Genomic DNA, 26,514 nt, shown 5'->3' with positions numbered 1-26,514 from the left:
TGTTTCCCTTCCTGCAGCAAAACTTACATTTGACAGTTCTGTTTGCAGTTTTTTTTTTTAACAGAACCTCAATATCAGAAAAAATATCTTCCCTGTATATGTAAAGACCAATCCACTTTAAAGAAAAAGAGAAAAACCACAAGAAGAAAAAATACTGAAATATCCCAACTGTATATATGTTTTAATGCCCTCTCAACCCATCTCTAATAAAATTTTCTTACTAACTTGATTCTTTTATTTTTTTTAAGTTTATTTATTTATTTTGAGAGACAGAGAGAGAGAGAGAGAGAGAGAGAGTGCATACATGCACAAGCATGCGTGGGGGAGGGGCAGAGACAGAGAGAGGGAGAGAAAATCCTGCTCGGGTTCTGTGCTGTCAGCATAGAGCCTGACGGGGGGAGCTCCATCTCATGAACTGCGAGATCATGACCTGAACGGAAATCAATAGTCAGACACCTAACCTTGACTGAGCCACACAGGTGCCCCTAACTTGATTATTTTAAACACCCAGTTTAAAGCTGTATTGGAGATACGGTCTCTAAATAGATACTTAGGGTAAAACGAGGTCATAAGAGTGGGTCTTAATACACTACGTCCAGAATCCTCATAAGAAGAAATGAGATTAGAACACAGACTAAGGGGCCACCACGTGAGCACACGGCGAGAAAATGCTCGTCCATAACTGAGGAGGGAAATGTCAAGAAACCAAGTCTGCTGACACGTTGATCTCAGATTTCCTGCCTCCAGAACTGTGAGAAAATAAATTTCTATTGCTTCAGCCACCCAGGCTATGGTATTTTGTTATGGCAGCCCTAGCAAATTAATACGGTCAGCAATTAAATCCACCTCCAACCCTTGCAGGGAGTCCCTGTTCCTGAGTTACATGCTTTTGACCAATACAAGCAGGAAATTCAACTGCCATTGGAGCCACCTATACCAAAGATTTTTAAGCCAAAGCCAGAAGATGGAGGGTAGGGTGGACACAATAAATGGGGTGTCTGTGAAAAAGAGATTGAGAACTCCTGAGGAGAGAATGGGGAAGAAATCAAGGAATGTTTAAGTCAAAAGGAGATTTGTAAAATAAATAGGTCTAAGTAGCTCTCCAGGTCAAATATATCCGACGGGTTCCAGTCAGTGGAATAAATCCTAATCCCCTGGCATGACAGAAGAGTGTCTCAACAACTCAGCCCAACCCTATGCTTCATGTGGCACCATATAACCGGCCCCCAACCTACCAGCACCGACGATGGACCACTCACCAATCCATATCATATACTTTCTCTACTCTGAGACTTTGCTTACGCCATCTCCTGTGTTCATTCAACAAATACTTGCAACAGGTGCTGAATATACCAAAGTTTATAAAGATAGGTAAGATCCTTGTAGAACAATCTTGTTCCCTCCACTTCCAGTTCCTAGTCTACCTCTTGGCTCTGCCTTGTGAAATCCTACCTATCCTTCGCACCCCGGCTGTTCTCCAAAGTTCCTCCAAACCCCCAACCACTAGGAACAGTTCTCACTTTGGTGCTCCTAGAGAATTCTATTTATATTTCACTCTGGCATTCACATTATATTGAAATGTTATATATACGTGCTTAATTATATATTTATCATGTATGGATTTGTGAATATGTGTGTGCGTGTGTGTGCACGTGTGTGTGCATGTGACTAGAACAGATACTGACACTGACACAGATCTCCCTCCAGATTATAAATTCCACGAGGACATAATTATACTTGAGTTATCTCTGAATTCCCCACATGACACCTACCCTCTGTGCTCAATAAATATTTGCTGAAGGTAATTAATAATAGTAATGAAGAATAGTCAGTAATATGCTAAGGCACAGAACCAAACAAAAATATGAAACTCACCAAATCCAAGCCGAAACATTTCTAGGTTTCCAATGCTTTCTCTGCAAAACACTGGTCCTCATTCCCTCTACAACTGTTCATGCTTTTCAGATGAATTGCAACAAGTCTGTATCATCACGCTTGAACTCTGCCCCAGGAATTCATTTCTAGCAGGTCATTTGAAGAGTGTGGTGTCGAGGTGACATGAATGAAAATGTCAAAAAGCGGCCAGGTGCGGTCTCTGTGGTATATCCAAGGATAACAGCCAGAAGGTTGGACCTGTATCTGCTTGTTGGGAACTTATACTGGTTTAGAGACTGATGTCTTATCGTCATCATGAAACCATCTAGCTTTCCAGAAGGCACCCTGGCTTTCTCGGTTGTGTTTTTCTACCTGTAGACAAGCATATCAACAGACGGATTCCACCAAGCAGCAGAATTTGTGTAGCACATTCAGGGACATTGACGGTTCCCAGTGCTTCCCTAGAACCTAGGCTGGCAGATGTTTCTCTCTTCCTCAGACTGTGACACAGACAGGCATTGGCTGATTCTGCCTTATAAGAACCAACCACCATGGTTCACACCTCAATTAAAATCTTAACGGCTGTCTTTAGGAGGTTGATGGCCGTGTTTTAAGTTTGACCTTTCCACTGTGACTAACGACAATGCTAAATCACAAGTGAGAAAAAGTTGGAATCCTATTCCTTGGAACCTCTAGCTACCTGTACTTTGTGTATCAGTTGATTGAAAGATCAAATACTATTTACACAGATTTAGAGGGCCTTTTTTGTTTTGTTTTAGTGTTCCAGGGACTTTAAAAAATGTACTCCCACTCCCAAATAGGCCAAACTGATGGCCAATTTGCCTCCAACACATACTCCTTAGGGTTCAGCCATATCATCACCTCCCCCATAAAATCTTTCTCCCCTCCAGATTAGATACCTATTCCACAGACTCCCATAACAGGCTCCCACGCCTACTCATGCTACTTACCACAGTCAATGCACTGTAATCCCCCACTGGTTGGTCTGTTTTCACAGTAAGTTCCTGGAGGGCACAGACCAAGCCTTACTCTTGGAGATAATTCTACCACTCAACCCAATGTCTGACCTACAGAAAGTACTCAACAAAACAAAACAAAACAAAATTCTGAAGGAACACAAAAATGATCCCACACAATGGTAAAACAGTAACATTCATCTAAGTTCTTAGATCAGGCTGTCAACAACAGGTGGAGCTCCAACCACTTTCACATATAGAAGCTAAAGCTGCCTCTGGGAACGCACGCTGGTGCAGCTACTCTGGAAAACAGTATGTAGGTTCCTCAAAAAAACTCAAAATAGAACTACCCTGTGGCCCAGCAATTGCACTACTAGGCATTTATCCACGGGATATAGGTGTGCTGTTTCGAAGGGACACATGCACCCGCATGTTTATAGCAGCACTATCAGCAACAGCCAAAGTATGGGAAGAGCCCAAATGTCCATCGATGGATGAATGGAAAAAGAAGATGTGGTGTGTACACACACACACACACACACACACACACACACACACTGGAGTATTACCCAGAAATAAAAAGAATGAAATGTTGCCATTTGCAACCACGTGGATGGAACCGGAGGGTATTATGCTAAGTGAAATTAGTCAGAGAAAGACAAAAATCATATGGCTTCACTCATATGAAGACTTTAAGAGACAAAACAGATGAACATAATGGAAGGCAGACAAAAATAATATAAAAACCGGGAGGGGGACAAAACAGAAGAGACTCATAAATATGGAGAACAAACGGAGGGTTGCTGGAGGGGTGGTGGGAGGGGGGATGGGCTAAATGGGTAAGGGGCACTAAGGAATCTACTCCTGAAATCATTGTTGCACTATATGCTAATTTGGATATAAATTTTTTTAAATAAAAAATAAAAATAAAATAAAATTTGAAAATTGAAATGAATAAATAAATAAAAAGAAGCTAAAGCAGCCTCAACATCCTCACGGAGAGCATTATTTGAGGACTTACTATGTTCTGGGAATTTTTCTAAGCCCTTTATGTGTACTATTTAATGAATGCTCACACACAAAAAAAAAATCAACCAAGATCTGTAGGACTGGTACCTCATTTCATAGACAAGAAAAATTAGGCATTAAGAAGGTACTTACTCAAGGCCACTCAGAGAGCACATCATTATCAGACATTGCCCACATTTTTAAAATCCCATTTTAAGTCATTTTCTGAGAACCTACTACATGGGCTTCTGGAATTTCACAGCATTTTTTTTTGGATGGGTTTGTTGATATAATTTGAACACAATTTGCCGTTTTTATCTATTCAGCTCAATGAGTTCTTGCAAATGTATAGTCACATAACCATAACCACAATCAAGATTGTATAGGCAGTCTGTAGTCAGTCCCCTCTCTAGCCTAATCCATAGCAATCACTGATCGTCTATGATGGTCATCATAGTTTTGTCCTTCCTAGAATATCACATAAATGGAGTCTATGTATTCTCCAATGTATTCTCTTGTGTCTGGCTTCTTTCCTTTTGCATAATGCTTTTGAGGTTTATCCACATTAGGTAAGTATCAGTGATTGGTTCCTTTTTTGTTCAATAGTATTTCATAGGATGGATATTTGACTATCTTTTTCCATTCACAAGTAAAGAGGTTTGAGTAGTTTCCAGTTTGGGGCTGTTTTAAGTAAAGCTGCTACATATCTACACAGCAAGTCTTTGTTATATATTTGGTTTTAATAGGCTTTTTAATTCTAATATCCATTCTAATGATGTCTTATTGTGGTTTTAATTTACTTTTCTCTAATGACTAATGATGTTGATTGTCATATGCACAATTAAAATCCATAGATCTTCTTTGATGAAGGTCCAAATGTCCATTTTCCTGGTGAATTGGCTTTCTTCTTATTAGTAAATTGTAAGAGTTCTTTATAGATTTTAGTTTGCAGTTCTTTACCAGTTTTGTGCTTTGCAAATTCTTTCTCCCAGTCATTGTCTTGACCTTTTCTTTCCTTAACAATACATTTTAAATGTATCCCTTGACAGTGTAATTTTTAATAAACTTTATTTTCCAAAAACAGTTTTGGATTTAGCTGAAAAGACAGTACAGAGGATTCCCTGATAATCCTTCCCTCAATTTCCCTAATTATTGACATCTTACATTAGTATGATAGATTTTTAATAATTCAGAGCCATTGTTTAAGTTTTTACCTGGCAGTTTCAACATCCGAGCCATTTCTGGGTCTAGTTCTATTGACTGCTTTTTCTTTTGGTAGGTCAATTTTTTTTTTCCTTTTTCATTTGCAGGTCTTGTATTTTTTATTTTTTTATTAAATGCATAACATTGTATGTAAATGAACAGCCAAGACTGAAGGAAACTGAGTTTACTTCTAGAATGGGCATATCTCTTCTGCTGTGAAGCTATTTCCGGAAGTGGGTAAGTCAAAATAAGAGTAGTTGAGGTAGCTTTGTATTTGGTGGTTGCTATAGTACTCTTCAGTTCAGCAAAGGCCGTGAATTCCTCTAGTAGTGCGTTCCAGCCACCTTGCATTTCATGTGAAGCCTGGAGTGACAGAGGATTTTTCTTAGCGTTCCTCCTCCACACTTACATCACAGAGGGGGCCTCTCTGTGCCCACGTCCTTCCCCAGCTTTAGACTTGCTATTCCACGGAAGTCTCATAGTGGAGTCAAAGGAGTTTTCTTTAATCTCCTGCTGCAGCCTCTGTCTTTGATAGACCTTGTGTACCTAAGCTTTAGCTGTATGGCTTTCTCAGCATTCCTACTTCTTTCAAGCATGAATAACAGTCAAACTCAACCTGGTACTGTTGGTGGCTGTTGGGTCTACCCAGTTATGGTAGACCATTGTGTAGTATCAGTTCTGGCACAAGGGATTTCCCACCCCTCCCCTGGCACAGATGACATTTATCTAGTGTCAGTGCAGTGTCTAGCTCTCGAAGAGGGCAAGAGCATATTTTCTATTCCTATCCCAACAACTGTCCATCTTTGCCCAGATCCAGGTGTTTGGGCAGGTTTCCGGCCCTCCCTCTATGACAGCCTCTATGTCCTCTGATAGAAGTCCTGGGACACTAGTGGATTCTGTGCCTACCTCGCAAAGGTAGCTGATCATTCTCCACCAGCCTGTTCCACTGAGGGGCTCTCTCTGGCTTCCTGCTCCAGTTCTAATGTTTCTAATGTTTCTCATGAACATCTAATGGAGGCCTGTGGGCAAAGAGCCGACAAGTGGATACAGATCTTCTGTGCATCTAAGGTCCCTGAATATTTGAAATTATCATGCCAGCCCATACTTGGCCTTTAAAAATTCACAAAAATTTTAGTTGTTTTCCTCATATTTTCTTTAATGGTTGCCAACCCTCCCTCACTTGGGCTCTGCCAAAGACAGAAGGCTCTGTCCCTTCTCTCCTTTAGATCACGTGGTTGTCTTTAGACCTCAGGTCTCCGATGGAGTGAAAAAGGGCATAATGTAGGTTATTCATCCTTTTCTCAAAGTTAAAGAGCAATGTCTTCTTATGGCTTTCTACACCCTTTGTGAAAGGAGATTTATAGAGTTCCATATCATGTAAAACGATAATCCTACAGGAAATGTTGGTTCCATAGAAAATTATAGTATAACCAAACACTTTCTTGTTATTTTGAAACTCCCCTTCCCTCTCTTCCTACGCAATGAGTCACTAATCAGGATGTGACTCTTTTGTTCACACTCAGATGATCTGAAAATATCCTAGACATATTTCCATTAAACACACATGATGTTCATAGATATAGCATGGGTCTCAGTCTTATTGAACTGTACAATATGGCAACTAATTCTTCAGAGCAGGTTCACTCCCCCTTTCCCAACTAAGGTCTAGGAGAGAGCCTGTTTCCTCAGATTTATATTTGCTAGTCACTGAATTTCTAATATTTATTCTTAATTTTGATAGTAAAATAGGACCATTTAAAGGGGATACTTATTACAAAGGGGTAAGTAGATCTTTCAAGCAAACAAATCAAAACTTGAATGCTAAAAAAGTATCTTTAAAAGCGCTTTTCGTTGGGGGGCGCCTGGGTGGCTCAGTGGGTTAAGCGTCCAACTTTGGCTCAGGTCATGATCTCACAGTTCGTGGGTTCGAGCCCATGTCAGGCTCTGCGCTAACAGCCCAGAGCCTGGAGCCTGTTTCGGATTCTGTGTCTCCATCTCTCTATCCCTCCCCACCCACACTCTCTCAAAAATAAATAAACATTAAAAAAATTTTTTTAAAGAGTAATTTTTGTTGGGAGACTATTACTATTATTATTATTATTATTATTACAACAGCAGAACCACATACATGATCAAGATATTAATGAACCATTTCCCCTTGGAAGTGTCCATTTCTAAGAAAACTAGCCTTATCGCTTTGTAATCACATTTTTCTTTTCTTTTTTTATTTGATTGGGATGTGGTACTAAAAATAGGACTACATACTACCTAACTCATTTACCAAAATGACTTTCAACTGTTAAAATCTTACCTCAAACACCGAAAATGCCATTACAGTTTAAAAGCTGCTGGAGGCTACAAAAGCAACTCCAATTAACTTCTAGAAGGATTCTAAGAAAGAATCATTTGCTTAAATGTCTGGTTCCCAGGGGTGTCTGGGTGGCTCAGTTGGTTAAGCATCTAACTCTTGATTTCAGCTCAGGTCATGATCTCAACAGTTCGTGAGTTTGAGCCCCACGTCGGGCTCTGCACTGACAGTGTGGAGCCTTCTTGAGGTTCTCTCTCTCTCCCTCTCTCTGCCCCTCTTCCACTCACGCTCCTTCTCCCTCTCTCCCTCTCTCTAAAAATAAATTAAGAACATTTTTAAAAAAGTCTTTAAATATTTAAAAATAAAATAAAGTACAATAAAATAAACGCCCAGTTCCCACATTATTCTCCCCTCTATCTAAAAGAAGGAATGCCTCTGATCTTAAGAAGATACCATAAACTAAATTGCAAGGTATGGATCTAGCAAAGACATTATCATGGTGAAAGTTCCTGAAGGGCTAAACCAAAGAGAACCAATATTTGTTTGCACTTTGGGACACAGTTGGATTCAAACACAGTTAATGTTTGCTAATCACTTTGTCAGACGATAGAATATGGGTCAAGACATTAGATCCTCAAGTTGAACAGGAGCTGGGTTTTTTTTTCACCAAATTGGTGCAATTTAATTTACGTATGACTTTCTTTCTTGTCTCCTTCTGTTGATGAGTATTTGTAATATGTGTTGAAAGAACGAAGGAATTCTCTTTGACTTAAGTCAAATACAAATTATGGACTCATTGTACCATTAACATCTTTGAAATCTACACTAATTAGCATGCTATTATATTTAAAAAAAAATTTTAAATTTTTTTTCTTTTAAGTTCATTTATTTTTGAGACAGAGACAGAGCATGAATGGGGGAGGGTCAGAGAGAGAGGGAGACACAGAATCGGAAGCAGACTCCAGGCTCTGAGCCATCAGCCCAGAGCCCGACGCGGGGCTCGAACTCACAGACCGCGAGATCGTGACCTGAGCTGAAGTCGGACACTTAACCCGACTGAGCCACCCAGGCGCCCTATATTTTTTTAAGTAAACATGAAAATCTCAAGACATTCCCAGTCCCTACCTCACACCTGTTTTTCACCAACGGAAAGGCAGCTGCCAAATCCCAAAAGCAGAGTTTGAGGCAGAACTTCACAGCAAAGATGATCATGGGCTCTGGGGTGAGTACACCTGGTTTCCAAAGAAGATTTGCTAACTGGGTGACTTTGGACAAGTTATGTAAACCCTTTGAGCCTCATTTCCTTCATCTATAAAACAGAGATGACAAAAACATTACCACAGAGGCTTGTTATGAGGATTGAATGAAACAATATGGGAAAGCACTCAACCAATAATATATATGGACCGTTATCAGATATTATTATTATTCTGCATACGTCAAAACTGGTTCCTTATGTTCTATCTGAAAAAGTTACCAAGAGCAAGAAGCTTATCCTAATTTGTGCGAGTCTGACTGAAACAGTAACTCTAGGTAGGATGGAAAATGATATTTTAGCTTTCTAAACTCCACGGGGAGAAAAAGGGAGGAGGTTCAAGTAAGAAGAAAAGTCCTCTCCAGATGTGAAGAGTAAAGTCAAAATATCCGTAACTAATGGCCATATGGTTGGATTAAGAATAAATCGAATTTTCACAATTAATGAAATCAAAGCACAGGGGAAAGGTTTTTAGAATATGGGTTGAGTTCATTACCCTAGGGGCTCTTGCTTTTTCAATTTGCCTGCTTTCAGAAGAACAACATCACTCTCCGTCTTTCCCCACAAATCGCATTTAATATAATTGAGCACGTTCATCCCCAAATAGCAATATTGGGGGTGACACAGGATGTCATACTTCCTGTCAGAGAGCGAGATTGATATGGCTCAACAGTTGAAGCATATTACTGTCCCACTGCTTTAATAAGCAATCAGAAAACGATCAGAGGATTTAGTTCACCACCATTTTCAAGGTAAGTATATCCATATAAGGGGTCATGTTAACAGAGATAAATACACTGGCCCAAATTGCTGTGCCAAGACGTGGCAGGAAGAACTCTGATTTTAAAAAAATGACACCGCAATAAAACTCAAAGTTAACGCCACCAACCTAACTCCAACTCCCCACCACCTCTGGGTAGTGAAGTACATCTCAAAGGAGTAAAATTACTTCGCATACCCTCTGGCACAACTCTAATCTCTAATGGATGCGATGTGCCTATCTTGAATTTTCTCCTACTGTAGAAACCGAATGAAGCCAGAGACACGGTGGATCTGGGTGATCCCAGATAGCAACTAATGTACCACCTTTTCTTCAGATGACTTATGAATGACCGTGACTAGAGCACCAACGTTGGATGCAATTAACAACTTACCAAATTACCAGTTTTTTTTCTTTCACAGTTAGGTAGAGCTCCTTTTCACCTTAACGGGATCTACGGTAGGAAGCACGTCTTCTGATTGGGTGGCGGTTCCTTATGTAAAATATTTTCTCTTCATAAAGATTATCTAGAGCTTTATTACTTTCTGGCCATGAAAATATTGCCCCTGCTTCATGCAGCACCACTTTTGTCAATCAAGAATTTCCCAGAGGAGCATTTCATAACACAGCAGTGTTCCATTCTGTGTTGATACATGGCTACTTGAAAGTGGTTATATCTTTATTGCCTGATTGATGGCTAGCTTGGGAAGAGCTGGGTGCGTCCTACTCTGCAAACCCAGCTGATTTCTGCAAACCCCGCCGAATTCAGCATCTGATAGAGGTATTTTCCCCAGAAACATAACATTCGTGGACTCCGCTGTTAATTCTTGCCTCAACGACCTTTTAAGGAAGTCATTCTATTTGAGCAGTCAAGAAATGTTGAGATGTAAATCAAGGACTCGGTACAATATTTCTTACTGCGTCTTCCAATTGTATCTTTGTTACACATTGGGCTGTTGTTTCTATGCAAAATCAAAGACCCAAATTAAAATGAATGCCACATCAATTTCCTTTATAAGGGTTTCCAATTTAACACGGCATCTGGCAAGCAGCCCCTTGTATTTTCCACCAAAAGGCCTGGGGGGCGGGCGGGAAGAGAGCAGGTGCCCTGTGAGGGTTGGGGGTGCAGTGGGTGGACAAGAGGGAGAATTCTCGGAAAAGAGTAAAACCAACAGGGATTCAAGTTCAACCCGACTCCCTACCCTCCTCAGAGTTTCTGCTCTGTGGTTCAAACACAAAATGTCTGCACAAACCAGAAAAATAAGTAGTTACCCACAACTATGCAGCTGTTGCCTTCTGAGCCACAGGCTGCGGGCCTAGCCCCATGTCTCACCGCTGTGACTTCCACAAAGCCATTGGCACAAAGTCAACTGTAATAATGTCATGACGATGACTGTCGAAGGGGTTACAAACTGAAGGTAAATGTCAAGCATTATTCATGAGAGAAAAGATATGCAATGTAAGAAAAAATGTCATCACAAACTGGGAGTAAGAACATAATTCCTCCTCCCAAACTCACGTTGCTTCAGAAGACATTGCTTCATTATTGACTTCACCTCAATGATGTAAGGATGGTTTAATATTGAAAAAAATCTATTAACGTAATACTGCATCACAACATTAAGCCCAGTAAGAAAAGCACTGTCGATTATTTTTAAATTGTTGAAAATATTTTTAATAGAATCAAATATCCATTGCCAATACAAATTCCCACAAATTAGAAAAATGAAAATAATTTTTAACATTATGAGGAGAATCTTACAATGAGAACCAGTGGCAGAATAATTGCAAAATGTCTGTAGCATTTCCATTAAAATTTGGAACAAGACAAGAACACAGGAATGAAAGCTAGAATTCCTATAAGGTGCACGATAAAATTGTCATGTATGTAGGATTACATATAACATCAGAGCTTTACCTTATCATATTTATACTTTATATCATGCACCAAAATAAACTTCAGATGGATGAGAGAGTGAAATGTAGAAATTAAATGAACAAACAAAAGGAATAATGGGAGATGTAAGTTAATATGAACTTATTTTGGACTTGAGAAGGGGTTTATAAGGGTAAATGTGATCACAAAGATAGAGATTAACTATATATATATTCTCTACTTAAAAAAAAAAAAAAGGAAAACCTAAAAAGCAAATGATCAATTCAGCAAAATATTCTCAATGGTTATAGCAGGCAAAAATATTATACATGTTGCTATGATTTAAAGAGCTTTTTGAAATTATGAAAAGAATACTTAGTTTCAATAGAATGGTAAGGATGTGAACTATTTAAGGTCTTCATACAGAGAACAGCTTCATAATCATAAGGTTAAGAAGTAGATAATATTATACCTATTTTATAGATGAGACAACTCAGATTTAGAAAGATTAAATGACTTGTCCAAGTAAATGGTAAAAAAAAATAATTCAAATTCAATTATATCTGAGTTTGTACCTTCTATATTCCACCAGTCTGAAAAAAAATACTAAAATTATTGGCAAATTAGAATACATAAGAGTTTTAATTTTGAGGGCATACGGAAAAAAAAAAACATAAAATTCTAAGGTAAACCACCATTCTGGGAAATAGCTCTATAAACCACTATGCAATAATGATGGTTTTCCTTTATATATAAAAAGTTCTTGCAAAGCATCTGGGAGTAGTCTGAGACCACAGGGGAAGAAAAAAACAGGCAAGCACCATGAACAGGCAATACATAATTATAAATATTAAAAGCCATAAATATGAAATTATGTAAACTGGTAATCTAAGAAATCTAATTCAAAGAACAATGAAATACTCTTTCTCAAACATGCCATCTTCAAATGACAAAAAGTTGTAACAATCAATAATAATATGGGTAAGGTTTCAACCCAATAAGAAATGATTATAAATTATGGTATTAAACTCAGACTACTTAGTATAAAAATCATTTTTCAAATGATATCTGAGATACAGGGACAGCCTGACCCTTATCCATTAACAGTGTAACACGAAATTTGTGCACATGTACAAAACAAATATTCTTACATATAAATGACTTTTAAAGAGATACACTGTATCATTAGAAATTGCAATGTAGACTGTTTTAAATTTCATCCTGATCTGCTTCAGTGTTCTCCAAATTTTCTCGGTTCAGGATGATTAATTTTCAATCAGAAATGCTTTCAAAATGTTATGATAAACATAATGACTTATCCACTATCAATAAGCACACCTTAAGTCTGTAAAGTCCTCCTAGAACTTAAAAAACAACTTCATAAATATTATCCCATTTCATTCACACTATAACCCGGTGAGAGGTGCCAGCACCACTTTACAGAAGAAACAGCTTCTCTTAAACTAAAATGATCACATTGTTTAATGTCTCCCAGGCAGGGCAGAGGAAAGGGTTCACCTCAGTTGTAGGCAATAAAAAGGTACCTAAAAACAAAATAAACCTTTTAATTATAAACATGCCCTACAGACAATTCTAAACAATGTTAGTGGTCTAACACTTCTCCCTGAAAAAGTCTTTGGTCTAAATTACTTACTGTAGCTGCTGCAATTACTTACTGTTCAGTTTTAATGGTATGTGTATTCACTTCCAATTAGCATCTTTTTATGACCTGTCCTTTAAATGAGCACCGTGTTCTACATGACAGTTAACTCCGAGAACTCCCGGTGATACAGCTGGCACCAACCCACAGACTTGGTTCACAAGAGTCCTTTTCTAGAATAAGTACAAGTCTGTGGGTTGGTGACACGTGTCTCTTGTGCTACTATTATATATTCCTAAATTAAACAGGATATTTGAAATAAACAGTGATAGGAACCATGATTTATAAAAACAAAATAAAAAAAAAAAAAAAAAAAACAACTTGAATCGTTTCAATTCTATTTGTCTTATGTGACCACTTAGAGTTTTTGTGTTGAAAATTCAAAACAGGGGCGCCTGGGTGGCTCAGTCGGTTGGGCAACCGACTTTGGCTTAAGTCACGATCTCACGGCTTGTGAGTTCGAGCCCCACATCGGACTCCGTGCTGACAGCTCAGAGCCTGGAGCCTGTTTCGGATTCTGTGTCTCCCTCTCTCTCTCTGCCCCTCCCCCACTCATGTTCTGTCTCCGCCTCAGAAATAAACCAACATTAAAAAAAATTTTTTTTTTAAAAAGAAAATTCAAAACAGTGAGACAGCACAAATTGCAAAGCATAATACTTCAGTCTGGTTAAGTGCAAGTTTTATTTCATAGATAAAATGTTTGTTAAGTTTGAACACTTTGTTTTTTTTTTTTTTTAAGTTTATTTAAACTCACGAAACATGAGATCAATACCTGAGTCAAAATCAAGAGTTGGATGCTATACCGACTGAGCCACCTGGGCACCCCAAGTTTGAATATCTTAAAATTAAAATGTATTCCTTATTTTAATTGTTAATTGCTTTAAAACTAAAGAAGAAATCAAGAAAATCATTACTATATACTATCCCATGACTATTACTTAAGATAATTTTGTCAAACAGAAGTGGGGTGTTAAAAAATTATACACCCTGGGGGTTAAATACAGTAGACATACCTCTAGTCTTATTATAAAAGTTATGACAGATTCTAGGGAAAACACCTTAAAATTTGGAACAGCTGTTCCTTCTGATTTGGGTAAACAAAAAATACATACCAATTCTTTTCCTTATGTTTTGAACGTGTTCCAAATAAAGTAGGTCTTATTCTGTTTGTATTTATAACCTTATGGAAACCTAAGAGTAAGGTTTTTAGAGCTCATCAGACCATTTATTTCGATTAGAAGCAGTAATGAAATCTCTTTAAACTATTAGATGTCACTTAATCTCTATGTAAGACAGATTGTATCCTTAATGTCTCTTGGCACGATCCGCAGTTATTTACCCTTAATAGTTTTTATATTGACTGAAAACGAGAATTCCCTTCCGATCCCTCCCAGGCCTCTCAAGTCCGAATCAGCAGTTGATCTGAAATAACATTTTTTCATAAAACTTAGAATATAGCTGTTAAAAGCCTATCAACTCAAGCTTGGGTGGCAGCGAGAATAAGCCAAGGACTCCACGCCACCTAGCTCTGCACAGGCTGTGACGTTGAGAGGCCATGACCATCTTGGTTCCTGGTGAACTTTCCCTCGCTATGGGCACTGTTTCTCCAAATATCTCAGGGCACCCTTGTATGTTTCGAGGACCAGCCCTGGTCAAGCCCGTGGCATCTGACCCACCTTCCTTTAAGAACATTCACTTCAGAACACACTTCCAGTGAGCTGAGATCAGAGCAATGACATAATCTAAAAATAAGTGCATTTATATCAAAACCTGTTGTCTCTTTCTTATCTGTCACCGTAAACCTCAGACAACTACCTAAGAGCACACCAGGTTCACAAAGGCATTCTTAACACTGGCGTGCCTGCCCTTAGCATCTGCTCTGCACTCAACAGTGAGAGGGAAAAATGAGAACTCTGACTTCCGTAACCCTGGTGAAAGCAGCCAGAGAGCAGAGCTTTCTAAGAGCAGCAGGATGGGCAAAGGAAAAGCCACACACACCCCCAGGAGACTACCCACACCCCGGTTAGCCCATCGAGTGCTGCAGCTTACTAATATCTATGGAGTTACCAAACTCCTCCCCTTTAGGGCCACAAGCACTGGGCACTAATTATCTCCTCGCGGAGCCCATGACTAGTGCCTTACTCTTCGCAGATACGCAGGGAATGGACATTGGTATTTTACACAGCTTTGTTGAAGAGTTTCCATCCTTAGGACGTGGGTACACCATAAAAGCATATTTTTAAGGATGCAAAAGTAGGAAAAGGATTATATCATAAAATGTAAAACTACTTTACAAGTCATACCAAGAAAAAAAAAAATACTCCATCTGTTGTCAGATGCCGTCTTCCATTTCCTATTTGTATCGAATGTCATTACTCATAATTGTCAGATTTGATTCCAAATCACTCTAGGTATTTACCCCAAACCGGATCCACCTTAGAAGAATGAAGGCTTGTCACCACTAAAGATGTTCTAGAGTGTTCTGCAGACGCCAGACCTTCAGAAATGTTTTGAGTAATGGAAACTCTGTGATGGATCAAGTGACTGTGTTAAAGATTACAATCTAATTTTGAATGTCTAAATTCTGAAATGTTTACATTTTTATTTTTTTAATGTGTATTTACTGGGGGGGGGAGGGTGCTCCAAGAGAGGCAGAGAGAATCCCAGGCAGGCTCCGCACTGTCAGCACAGAGCTCGACGTGGGGCTCAACCTTACGAACTATGCGATCATGACCTGAGCCGAAATCAAGAGTGGGACACTTAACCAACTGAGCCACCCCTGAAATGTTGATATTTTTAAAAATCATTTTCATTATTGTATCTTCAGGCAAGAAATGAACGGACATTGGTTGTAGTAATAATCTGCCACTCATTAATTACCAAACACCCCGATAATCAGGAAGGGGACCTGAGCCAATGCGATTTTCTGTACAAAGCTGACAGAAGGCCACTATGACGGAGCTGCAGCATCTGAGCAAGATGAGGTATGTGTGGCGGAACAGGGACTGAAACAGGGGGGCACTTAACCTGAACAAAGGTTCCTCATCTGGCAAACACAATTTTCTCAATGCCCAGAAAATCCACCAGGCAAGGCCAGCAGCAGACCTTCAGTGACCTACCCCCCAGGGGCCATAGCAACTCTCCAGCGCCTCTGTCGTCATTTAGTTCACGGGGTTCTCGATCACACGTCCCTCCCGCCAATGATGCCGTGCCGCCTGGACCTAGCGGACAAGGAGTCGCAACTCCCCTAGACTTCGTGGTACGAAATTTGCACGTCAGAAGGTGAGAAATCTGACACGCACTGAGGGGCCTTCCCGTGAAGTGTTCAGGGGCCTGGAGTGCGGGGCATCTTGAGACATCCTTTCATAAGGGAGGAGAAGTTATGCCATCGGGCCCCTCCTAAAACCAGAAGGGAGGCGCGGTGCCTAAATGGGCCCCTTGGGGCTTCAGAGGCAACCTCTCCCTCACTGGGAAATGCCACCCCAGCCCTTTCACCAAGCTGCTCGTTCTGAGTTCAGCCCAGAGCAAGAGAAGGTTCTGCATGGGCGGCGCTGCCACCCGGGCCACGCCCTCCAGCAGACCCAACGGCGCCCGACGTGACAGGTGGCACATACAGGGATGCGCTCCGGAGACTTGGGCGGCCCCTGTAGGTAAACCACAGTGCAGACCCTTAGGATTTTGGAGCAAGACCCCACGGACACATTAAACTGGGACCTGCAGCCCCCAGAACCATGAGAGAATAAATGTCTGTTGTTTTATGGACCCCGTCTGTGGTACTTTACGACGGCAGCCCCAGGAAACGGATACAAATTATAGCCCCCTAAGTTCTTAGCGCATCTCACCTCCGTAAGAACCTTGTGACCTAGTCACACCTCCGTAAGAACCTTGTGACCTAGTCACTGGTGTTGTCCACTTTTCGCAGGGGAGCCGAGATGACCCCGCACGGAGCACAGCTGGGGCCTGGACTGGACGGTCTGGTTCTGAGCCGGTGGTCTCACCCACCGCAGCCCGGTGTGAGCGGCGAGGACCGACGAGGATGCGCAGAGCTCTCTCCCATCTGGATGAGCTCCACCAGCTGCCATCATGCACAGAACGCAGGCCAGTCCAGGGTAGGTGCTCGGGACAGGTTTGAAGCGTGGGAAGAGCAAGTGACGGCTTTGCAGGTGACTGGAGGGCGGCCGACATGCCCATCGATACCTGATCTTCCATGACGACTGACTTCCCCCGTTAATGGCGGCCAGCCCGCTGGCAGGGTCTAGACTGCACATCCCCAAGGATGAGCACCTTCTTAAATTTTGTACCCTGGTCCTGACCCTGCTTTGCAGGTCTGCTTTTTATAAATTCTTCTTACTTTTTTTGGAATGTTTACTTATTTTTGAGAGAGAGAGAAAGAGAGAGAGAGAGAGAGAGAGAGAGAGAGAGAGAGACAAAGCACAAGCAGGGGAAGGGCAGAGAGAAAGAGAGGGAGACACAGAATCCAAAGCAGCTCCAGGCTCCGAGCCATCAGTGCAGAGCCCGACACGGGGCTCGAACGCACGAGCTGTGAGATCATGACCTGAGCCAACGTCAGTGCTCAACTGACTGAGCCACCCAGGCACCCCAGAGGTCTGTTTTTTAAATGACCTGTCCAACCAGCCATTTTAATTCCCAGCTCTTCTTTGATGATACTTAACGAATAAGCATACTTGGATTTTAAATTTCTTCACTGATAATCTGCATTCAAGTTTTGACCAAAGTTGATCTTTTTTTTTTTTTTTAACATTTGAAACCAACCTAAGTGCAGAATTCACCAACTCTTGGCATTTGTGGAGACAACGTTGAACTGTTTTGTTTGTTTGGAAAGGCAGATTGCCCCATGCACAGAGACTCACTGGGATATGTCTGGAGTCTTGGAAGCCTGACTGACCGATGTTCCACAAATGGACCTTGAGAGCTTGTTTGGAGGTTCTAGGAGGGCAGTGCAGCTATTCATAGACCCTTGACCCAGGAGCAGCCCTCCCCTATCTGGGAAGGTCATCCTCTTAGACTCAGTGTCGCCTTGAGGAGGAAAGCACATGGAGCCGTGAGGGAGGAAGGGGACACCTGCCTAGCCAGCCAGATCAGCCCCATCAACCCTGGCGATCAACAGGGTGACAGATGTCACAGCCAGAGAGCCTTCGCATCCTACATTCAACTTTTACAAGGTGTCATTTTTGCACGTCAGACACTGGGCGAGGCCCTCCAACATACACATCCATCAATCGTAAGCAGGAGCCACATCTTTCCGGTTCACTGCGAGAATCCTAGGGCCTGGCCGCTGGATGGCGGTCATCGAGAGAAGGTGACCACCAGTGGACCCGAGAGCTGGACCCCAGCAAGCGGAGGCTCCTCAGACTCACCCCTGTTTTTGGAATGAATACCCATTGGTACGTTCCCATACCAGGAACCACTTCAAGAACACAGCCTTTAGACAGTAATGTGCTCTTGAGAGCATCTGGATGATATGTATGACCATGCCCCATTACGACCTCTGTACAAACTTTTAAGATTCTGGCAGGCGGGTGCAGAGAGCTACTCACCACACAGCACCCAAGACAAGCCTCACTTGTCCCTTGCTTATATCAGACCTGCCACCTACCAACCTGGACTGGTCTGCCTCTCTCTCTGGTCTCTCTCTGCGCTCCGTGGACGGGGGCCAGTTTCAAATTTCACCTGAGGAACTCTGGAGGGGATGTTTGCTAAGTAGATGGACGGACAGACAGACGGCTAGACGGCTGGCTGGCCGGCTAGGAGTCCATGTACGTGGAAACTCTCCGGAAAGTAAACTATAAAGAGCATGAGGAAAGTCGTCTCACTCCCAGCCCCTTCTTTCTAGATGGATCTTCATTCGCCAAGGCTGTAGATACTTGAGGACATTGACTTGAGCTGGGAAAACTGAACTTTGCCAGCTTCCGATCTGTCCCTGATAACTTCACGAAGGTGGAAGAATTCTTCGGGAGGAATATTTATGGTCAGTTCAGCTCTGCCAGGACCCAGGGCCGAACTCTAAAGTTATTTTCACCAACTTCTGTCTTTCCTTTCTGACTATTTCTTCCGCATCCTCTCCCTGGCGCAGACACAGAAGCCCTCATCCCGCCTGTCCTTCATCCCAGGCCATCTCTCCCAAACATCCATTAACAGGCCTATTACCACAGGCGTCTTGTTACATAATTAAATTCACGCTGAGGTATGAAAGAAACCTAACACTCTGACAGCATTATTAAATAAGGTTATAGTAACTCACAGGTTTTTCTTAAAGTTTATTTATTTTGAGAGAGAGAGAGAGAGAGCGCACACAACCGGGGGAGGGGCAGAGAGAGAATCCCAAGCAGGCTCTACACTGTCAGTGCACAGCCCCATGCGGGGCTTGAACCCACAAACTGTGAGATCACGACCTGAGCCGAAACTACGAGTCAGACGCTTAACCACCCAGGTGCCCCTAACTCACAGCTTTAACTGGAAAGGAGATGTTTTTCAAATGAAAAAGTCAAGAAGCCTACCCCATCTGCTATCTATCCTGTGGCCTGCTTTCTGCTTTTCCAAGTCTGCTAGGAAACAGGATACCTTTATAGCCCCATAGCATTCCCCTCCACCACACCCCAGTCTAGAGCACTGCCAAACTCCACAGGACTCGATAAAACTTACGCACAGCCTGCAACTTGCACCACACACATATGCACGACGAGGGTGCCTTCTATACGTGTGTGGTTACGCACATCCTATGAATACTGTGTCATGTTCAGGCATAGCCGTAGCACCAGATCATAACACCCAATACTTGTATATGACCACAGCCTTCTCCCCTAAACCTCTAATCCCTCCACTTCCCCCTCACTGGCATCAGGCGGTCAGAGAAATGAGGACTTCTCAATGTCACCCCCACAATGTTCCCAGTCTCCTTGCCCATCCTTCCTGTGCTCCCTCCCACTACGGAGGAGGAACTCCTCTCCTACTAGAAGCAAATCCACCTTTTCCTTCCAACGCTTTGGGCACGATTCCCTCCCACCTCCTCCAAGACTTTGACCTCCTGGGTGTCTCCCTTTCTCTGGCTCCCTACCACCAACACTTCGACACGTTTGAGTTCTCATCCTTAAAAATAATTAAACAAACAAACAAAAACGCAACCCCGCAAAACCCTTCCCATGACGGAGTCTACCTTCTTCCCTAGCAGTAGCCTTGGTTCTGTCTTCCCTGCCAAACTTCACCATGTCGGTGGTACATCTGTTCAACGGAATATGGTTCAGCGCTAAAGAGAAATGAGCTGTCAGGCCGTGAGGAGACATGGAGGGGCCTTAAACACACATTACGAAGTGAAAAAAGCTAATCTGAAAGAACTACATACTGTGTGCTTTCAACCATGGAATGTTCTAGAAAAGACAACACTATGGAAAGAGTAAAAAGATCAGGGGTTGCCAGGGTTTTAGGGAGGAGGAAGAGTTGGAACTCAAGAGGATTTTTAGGGTAGTGAAGACACTGGAGACACTCTGTATGTTTATACCTGAAGGCAGCCTCTTCCTTCCCAAACTTGCTCTTCTGTCAGGTCCTCTACCTCGTCAGGGAACAGCATCAGGATCCGAATCCTGAAATCCGCAGGTCCTCCCAACCTCTCCCCTCTCATCCCTGTCAGCCAAACGGTCACCGTGTTCCGTCCATTCCACCTCACAATTCCCTCCACTGCTCCTCCCCCACTGTCACTACCCAGTCCAGGCCACCAGCAAATCTCTCCTGACCCTACGACAACCTAAACTGTTTAGCCTCCCTCTGGGCAGGATCCATCGAGAGCTCCCCTCTTAAGATACTCTGAACTCCTAAAGATGAGTTCAAGGCCATCCAGGACCAGCCACTGTCTGTCTCTCGTATCTTGCCGTTTCCTCCAAGCATTCTGGCCTCCGTCCAGACTGAATTCCCTTAAGTTCCTGTTGCCAGGTTGCATACCTCAACCTCCTCCCTTTCTGGCCTTTGCACATACTGTTCTCCCTCTCTAGAACACTCTTCCCTTAGGATCCTTGCTCATAGCAAACCTTCAAGCCAAACCCTTCCCAACCTTCAGCTCTCTGACCCAATGTCAGTTCTGGAAAGCCTGCCCAGACCCACCTCCCTGCAAATGAAGTTGGACGCACCTGTCCATGGCATCATGTGCTACCCACCAAAGCAATCGTTACTGTTCATTCCATTTGATGTCTTCCCTGCTAGACCAAGCTCCTCGAGGGCAGGCTTCTGCATCCTGCCAAGCACAGGGACCGGGAGCCTAGAGGCTTGGCACAGGGCTCAGAGCTTGGTAAGTATGGAGAAAATATGTGTAAAGCTTGACCTAATATTTACCCTGTGAAAACATAACCCCATTCCACTGAGGCAGGAATCACAGCAGTCACAGAAGCCAAGTACAGGACAGAAAAGGGACCCATCCAATGCTTTTTTATTTCAAGCAGCGCCCGTTCTTTGCAAGCTCCTGGTTTTCCAAAGCTGCAGACTTGCTTTGGGAACCAAAGGGGAACTTGCTTTGAACTTACATTTTAATTACTTTCTTTGGAAAACCAAAGGGAAACTTACTTTGAACTTGTATTTTAATTACAGCCTTTGGAAAACAAAGAGGAACTTAACTTTTTTACTTACATTTTAACTCACCGAAGAGGGGAAAGTGTCGACAGTTGGTAAGATGCACAGCACCCCCAACATTAACCCCAACATTAACTGTTTCCTGAGGCAAATCCTACAATCCTAACGTCCTCTCAAGTGATTCTTGGGAAAACTCCTCAATTTACTTTCCTCTCTAAAGATTTGCTATCCCTGCCTTGATCATTCATGGTATGACCCACTTTCAAGCCACCTAATATTCTTACCAAAATGCAAAAAAATAATCACAGGGATCAACGATGCAAATGACTATAAAGGAAATGTAAGGCCTGCTTGAATAAGCAGAATCCCAAATGCACATAATGAACCACCTACACGTTCTGACCATGACCGAGCCAAGGAACTTGGAGCTATTATAATGTGGATCACATTCTGAAGGAAAAGTCCTAGCACTATCTGCCCACACACAAGCTGTGCCAGAAAACAATTCTTAAATCATGTAAAACCCAAAACTTTACAGGCAATGCACACATAAGTGACACATTCAGAACAAGCAACATGATTTGGCACTGTGGCTCACTTGTATGTTCAATGCAATGTTAATTACACCTTAGTTCCTATTATGTGTTTTTCTTACAACAGAACTTTTTTTATAATTCAATTTGTCATCTCTATGTTTTTGGTCCCCAGTCGGAGCATCCGTGGAGGTCCAAAAACACTTCTGCCCCCATTTGATTCCTCCATCAGTTTAAGAACCAGAATTAAGTGTATACGGAAAGTGAATAGGGTGTTATCTTTTTTATCAAGGATTGTTATCGGATTTATACGGAAGTTGACTGAAATCATCATTTACACGGAAAGTAAACAGTATTGCAACACGAGGTGAAATCTTCTTCTCTAAATCGCACTTGCTCAAATGAACTACCATATGGACACCATGATCTAGGCAGGAGGATTCAGTCCAAAGTCTGCACCCAGACATTTCACATCCATAGAATTCTCGACCGCTTCTAAATGGAACGAGAATCCTTCTCAGCTTCTAAGTTTGATATCTATGCCTGTATGTTTAAGTCTCAGGACCAAATGTGATACTTCCTGCACATCACTCTCTCCAGCACACGCTCTCCTCTGCCCTCTTGCCCGTACTCAGCTCTGTTCCCGAAGAATAAGCTAGTGGCACAGTGATACATCTTATTCTCTGTATCCCATTCTGGCCAGGCCTTGACCTATGTCCTCACCATGTGCCCACCTGCTCACATATTCTCAGCCCACACCCACTTCACTTCCTGGGATGTAAATCACAAGAGTCTGACACCTTGAACTCCTTTGATCTGCTGTCTCCGGGAACGAGCCTTTAGACTAATGTCCCTGTCCCTCTATCCACACCAGACAGGACTAACTCTGCCTGGGAAAAGCGTGCTTTCCTCTCTATTCCCCAGTTTGGGGCCCACATCGGTTATATCGGTAACACAGGGTGGGTGACTGGGATACAGGTTTAATTTGAGGCAAACTGTCCTCCGCACCTGCCCTCTCTATATTTTTATAAGACGAATGTCTACTCTCAAGCAAGTTATCCAAATTGCCTTTCTTGCAAGATAACATGTGGATAATATCAAACGCTTTATTCCCGTCTACTCTATCCACTTTTTACCAAGTTTTCGCTTGCCCTTCCTGAAAGCTGTACGTTATGACCTTCACTTAAGAACATAACGCAACGCAAGTGACCAAGATGAGCACAGAACATGGAGATAATCCGTGTTCCCCTGTTAGGGTGCTGTGTTTACAGCCATTCCCCCCACCCCCACCCCCCCTCACCCCCCAGCTGCAGCTCCTTTACCACCATTCCCCCCCCTGAGCTTCTCTATAGGATTTCCAGCTGAAGTCCTCCCTTTGCTGGGTAAATCCAAGCAAGTTTGAGGATCACCTGTGCTGTCTACTTCTCCCTTTCAAGGCAAAGACCCTCAACTTGGAAGGCTTCAGGAACCTAAACGGAACAGACTCGGCTGGAGGGAGAGCTCCTGTGTGAAAATAAGACTTCCTGTTCATTATTCAAGGCCCAAACCTGTATTTGAGCCTTCCTCACAGGGCAGTTTCCATAACCTCCCAGTTCCTCCCCCCGCCCCCCCCCCGGAATTCCTCACTGGCCACTGAAAATCTCACTTCCTTGGACTGTGCTCTCCCCTCCCAACCGCGAGTCCGCTCAACACTTTCTAGAACTCAGAGTGGCTTCTCCTTTGTGGCATCTGGATTAACAGTAAACCAAATCGGTGACCCAGCACAGACCCCGGCAGCACACCCTCCGCCGCCCCATTATCTTCAGTGTCTTTAGCACAGATTACCTCCCTGTACTCCAGGTGAGGGAACTCATCCCAAGTGGCCACACATTTGTTTTACCCGCACCCCCCCCCCCCGCCCCCGGTCCGTGTCAGTGGTTCACTTTACAAACGTGCAGCACTGCTGGGATTTGACTTTATGGAATTGGGAATCACAGGGCTTGACTTCCCACCCTTTAAAGAGTTCGTCAATTTCCCTCTGGAAATTTCTCAAAAAGATAAGGCAAAGGATGAGAAAAAAAGATCGACACCAAGGTAGGTATTAGCCACCGTTCCGGTACCTGCCAGACTTAAACACTACCACAGAGGGTGTCTGGAATTGCCCTTCGCTCCTGGAGAAGAGCCGCTCATTCCGGTTCCTGGCAGGTGAGCCCCAGACCTAAGCGGAGACTTGGTCCTCCTTTAGAACTGACACCTGGGTGCGGGATCTTGCCTTACCAACCGCTGGTGACACCGGGAAGGAAGGACCCAAGAGCGAATACGCAAAGAACAGACGAGAGCATCCCAACTACCCAAAGCATCCTTGGCCTCCCCGTCGCCACCTGGCATGCGCTGCCGCCGCTGGGCCGTGTCCCCTCCCGCCGCGCGCCCCGCGCGGTCCGGGCGGCGCCTCCTTACCTTGCGGGAGTACGGGGGCTTGCTCAGGTGGATGCCGTCGCGGACGAGCTTATCCCTGATCATGATCTTCAGCTTCAGCTTGGGGTAGCTCACCAGCTCCCTGCTGCGGGGGGCGGTCGTCTGGCTGCGGGGGTCCCCGCGGGTACCCGAGGCCGGGCCGCCACACGGCTCCCCCCGGCGGCCGGTGGGGACGGTCACCGCGGGCGGCACGGGCGGCGGCTGCGGCTCCAGCGTGAAGTAGAGGCCGGCGGCGGCGGCATCCTGCTCCCGCAGCCGGCGCACGGCCTCCAGGATGCGGCGGCGGTGCGCGGGCGCCAGCACCCCGATGGCGTCCAGGTCCGGGTCCCCGATCTGTTTGCACACCTCCAGGTCATCGTAGCCGTTATCCACGAAGGACTCCGCGTACTGCGGGAGCTGCAGCGCTTTCAGCCACTCGTAAACTATGTTGGTGCACATGGTGGGAGTGGAACCCCCGCCGGCAAGCACCGTCCCAGCGCCTGAGCGGCACGGGCGGCACCAGTTCTTGGAACTTTTAATCCTCTCCTCCAAGGGGAAAGAGAAACCGCCGCGAAGTTCTCCGTGTAAAGGAAAGGAGAGGGCCGGAGCCAGAAAGCCAACAGAAGAATCCCGAAGAGGGAGAAGCGTAAAAGCGGCAAAGTGAATTCCCCAAGCAGCCTGGAGCTCGCAGGCACTGGCGGCTGTGCGAGCCGCTCCGCTCCGCGCCGCCCCTGGATGCGCCGCCGCCGCGGGGAGGGGCGCGCGGCGGGCGCGGGAGGGGGCGGAGGCGGGCGGGGCCGGCACAGCCCTCGGACTCGCGCCGGGTCAGCGGCGCGCGGTGCCGCCCCGGAGTTTGCTCCGCGGGGACCGGCCGGGAGCCGCGCGCCGCATCTCGCCTTCCGGAGACCGGTGGCGGCGTCTGAACGCGCGCCCCACGCTGGGGAGGCGGCTCCTCCGCGCAGCCCCGCGGCCGCCCTGGAGCGCCTCGTCTTCGCGAGTGCGGGTCACCGCCGTCCTCCCGGCGCGCAGCGGGCGGCTTCTAGGCTGCCCGGCTCCCGCGGCTGCCTGGGATCGCTCTGTGCATTTCTTTTTAATCCGATTTCTCTAGCTCGTGGAAATCTCACTTGGTCGCGAGCCGCCCGGACTTCGGCCGGCGCGCCCGCGGGCAGCCCAAGGGCACGTCCCGCTGCCTGACCCGGCCGGGCGAGGCCGTGAGGCCAAGTTGCCCTCCTCCTTGCCCAATCCGAGTTAGCTCCCCTTCCTCGGAGCCGGCGCGCAGGCCGGAGCCAGGCGGTCTGGCTTCTTCCGTGGACGCCCGCCCAGAACCCCGAGCCGCGGCGCTTTAGCCCGGCGGGTGGGCGCGACGAGGGGACCGCCCGAGTCCAGCCGGCGCTGCGTGCCGCCCCTCCTCGCTGCGGCGGGGCGCGCGGGGAGGCGGAAAAAGCTGGCGCTCCTGCCTGGCTCTCCCCTCCGAAGCCCCCGAGTCTGCGAAAGTTTGGGATGGGTCGGACCTTTCCCCTGGGCCGGCGCGTTCCACCCGCCCCCCCCCCCCTACTTTCTGCCAGGTTCTTTCATCCTCGTCTCCAGTGTGCTTTCAGTCCGGTCCGCCCACCATGCATTCCGCCCGAATCTCCCGGGTGGCTCTGTCCCCAGGGAGGCTTCCGGCGACCTGTCCTGGAGCCCAGGGAGCAGAGCTCACACCTCCCGCCCGGGATCGCGAGGACACGGATACACCGCCACCCAGCCGGCTTTGCAGGAGACGCTGGGACACCTTGGCGCGCCGCACTTTCTCTCCAGGGAAGAGAATCAGCCGAGTTTCCCCCTTTTTCCCAAATGCCTGGGCAAACGCCTGGGGGTGGGGACCCGAGCGGCAGGTGGAACAGAGCGAGGGCCTCGACTACATTTCCTGAATTATCTGATATCTTCTTGGGGCTAAGAGAATTTTGGTCGAGGTACTCGATGGGGCAGGTCTCCTCTCTTTTCGCAGAAGGGCGATTCAACTTCGCGCCTGAGATATTTGAGGACCGAAACTGGGCGCTGTTCCCGGAGGAG

The 26,514-nt window shown here is 44.8% G+C and overlaps 1 protein-coding gene across 5 annotated transcripts in view; it reads right to left on the bottom strand.

Annotated features, from left to right (window-relative positions):
* Nucleotides 1-25,694, bottom strand: part of SAMD5 (sterile alpha motif domain containing 5) — a 57,806-nt gene extending 32,112 nt beyond the window's left edge. For 3 of the 5 annotated variants that reach the window (XM_023254488.2, XM_023254487.2, XM_023254486.2), the window contains exon 1: nucleotides 24,466-25,694. In XM_023254488.2, coding sequence (XP_023110256.1) covers nucleotides 24,466-24,921 — 456 coding nt within the window. In that variant the 5' untranslated portion in view covers nucleotides 24,922-25,694. Of the gene's footprint in view, nucleotides 1-8,405; nucleotides 12,807-24,465 lie in introns of those variants that run through there. The other 2 variants (XM_045058624.1, XM_023254489.2) reach the window with 2 other exon arrangements.
* Nucleotides 25,695-26,514: the final 820 nt, after the last annotated feature.

Source organism: Felis catus, chromosome B2, assembly GCF_018350175.1.
Source record: "Felis catus isolate Fca126 chromosome B2, F.catus_Fca126_mat1.0, whole genome shotgun sequence".
In the NCBI taxonomy this organism is placed as follows: Eukaryota; Metazoa; Chordata; class Mammalia; order Carnivora; family Felidae; genus Felis; species Felis catus.
Note: the sequence above shows the minus strand (reverse complement) of the source record. Positions and strands in the feature narration are given on the sequence as shown.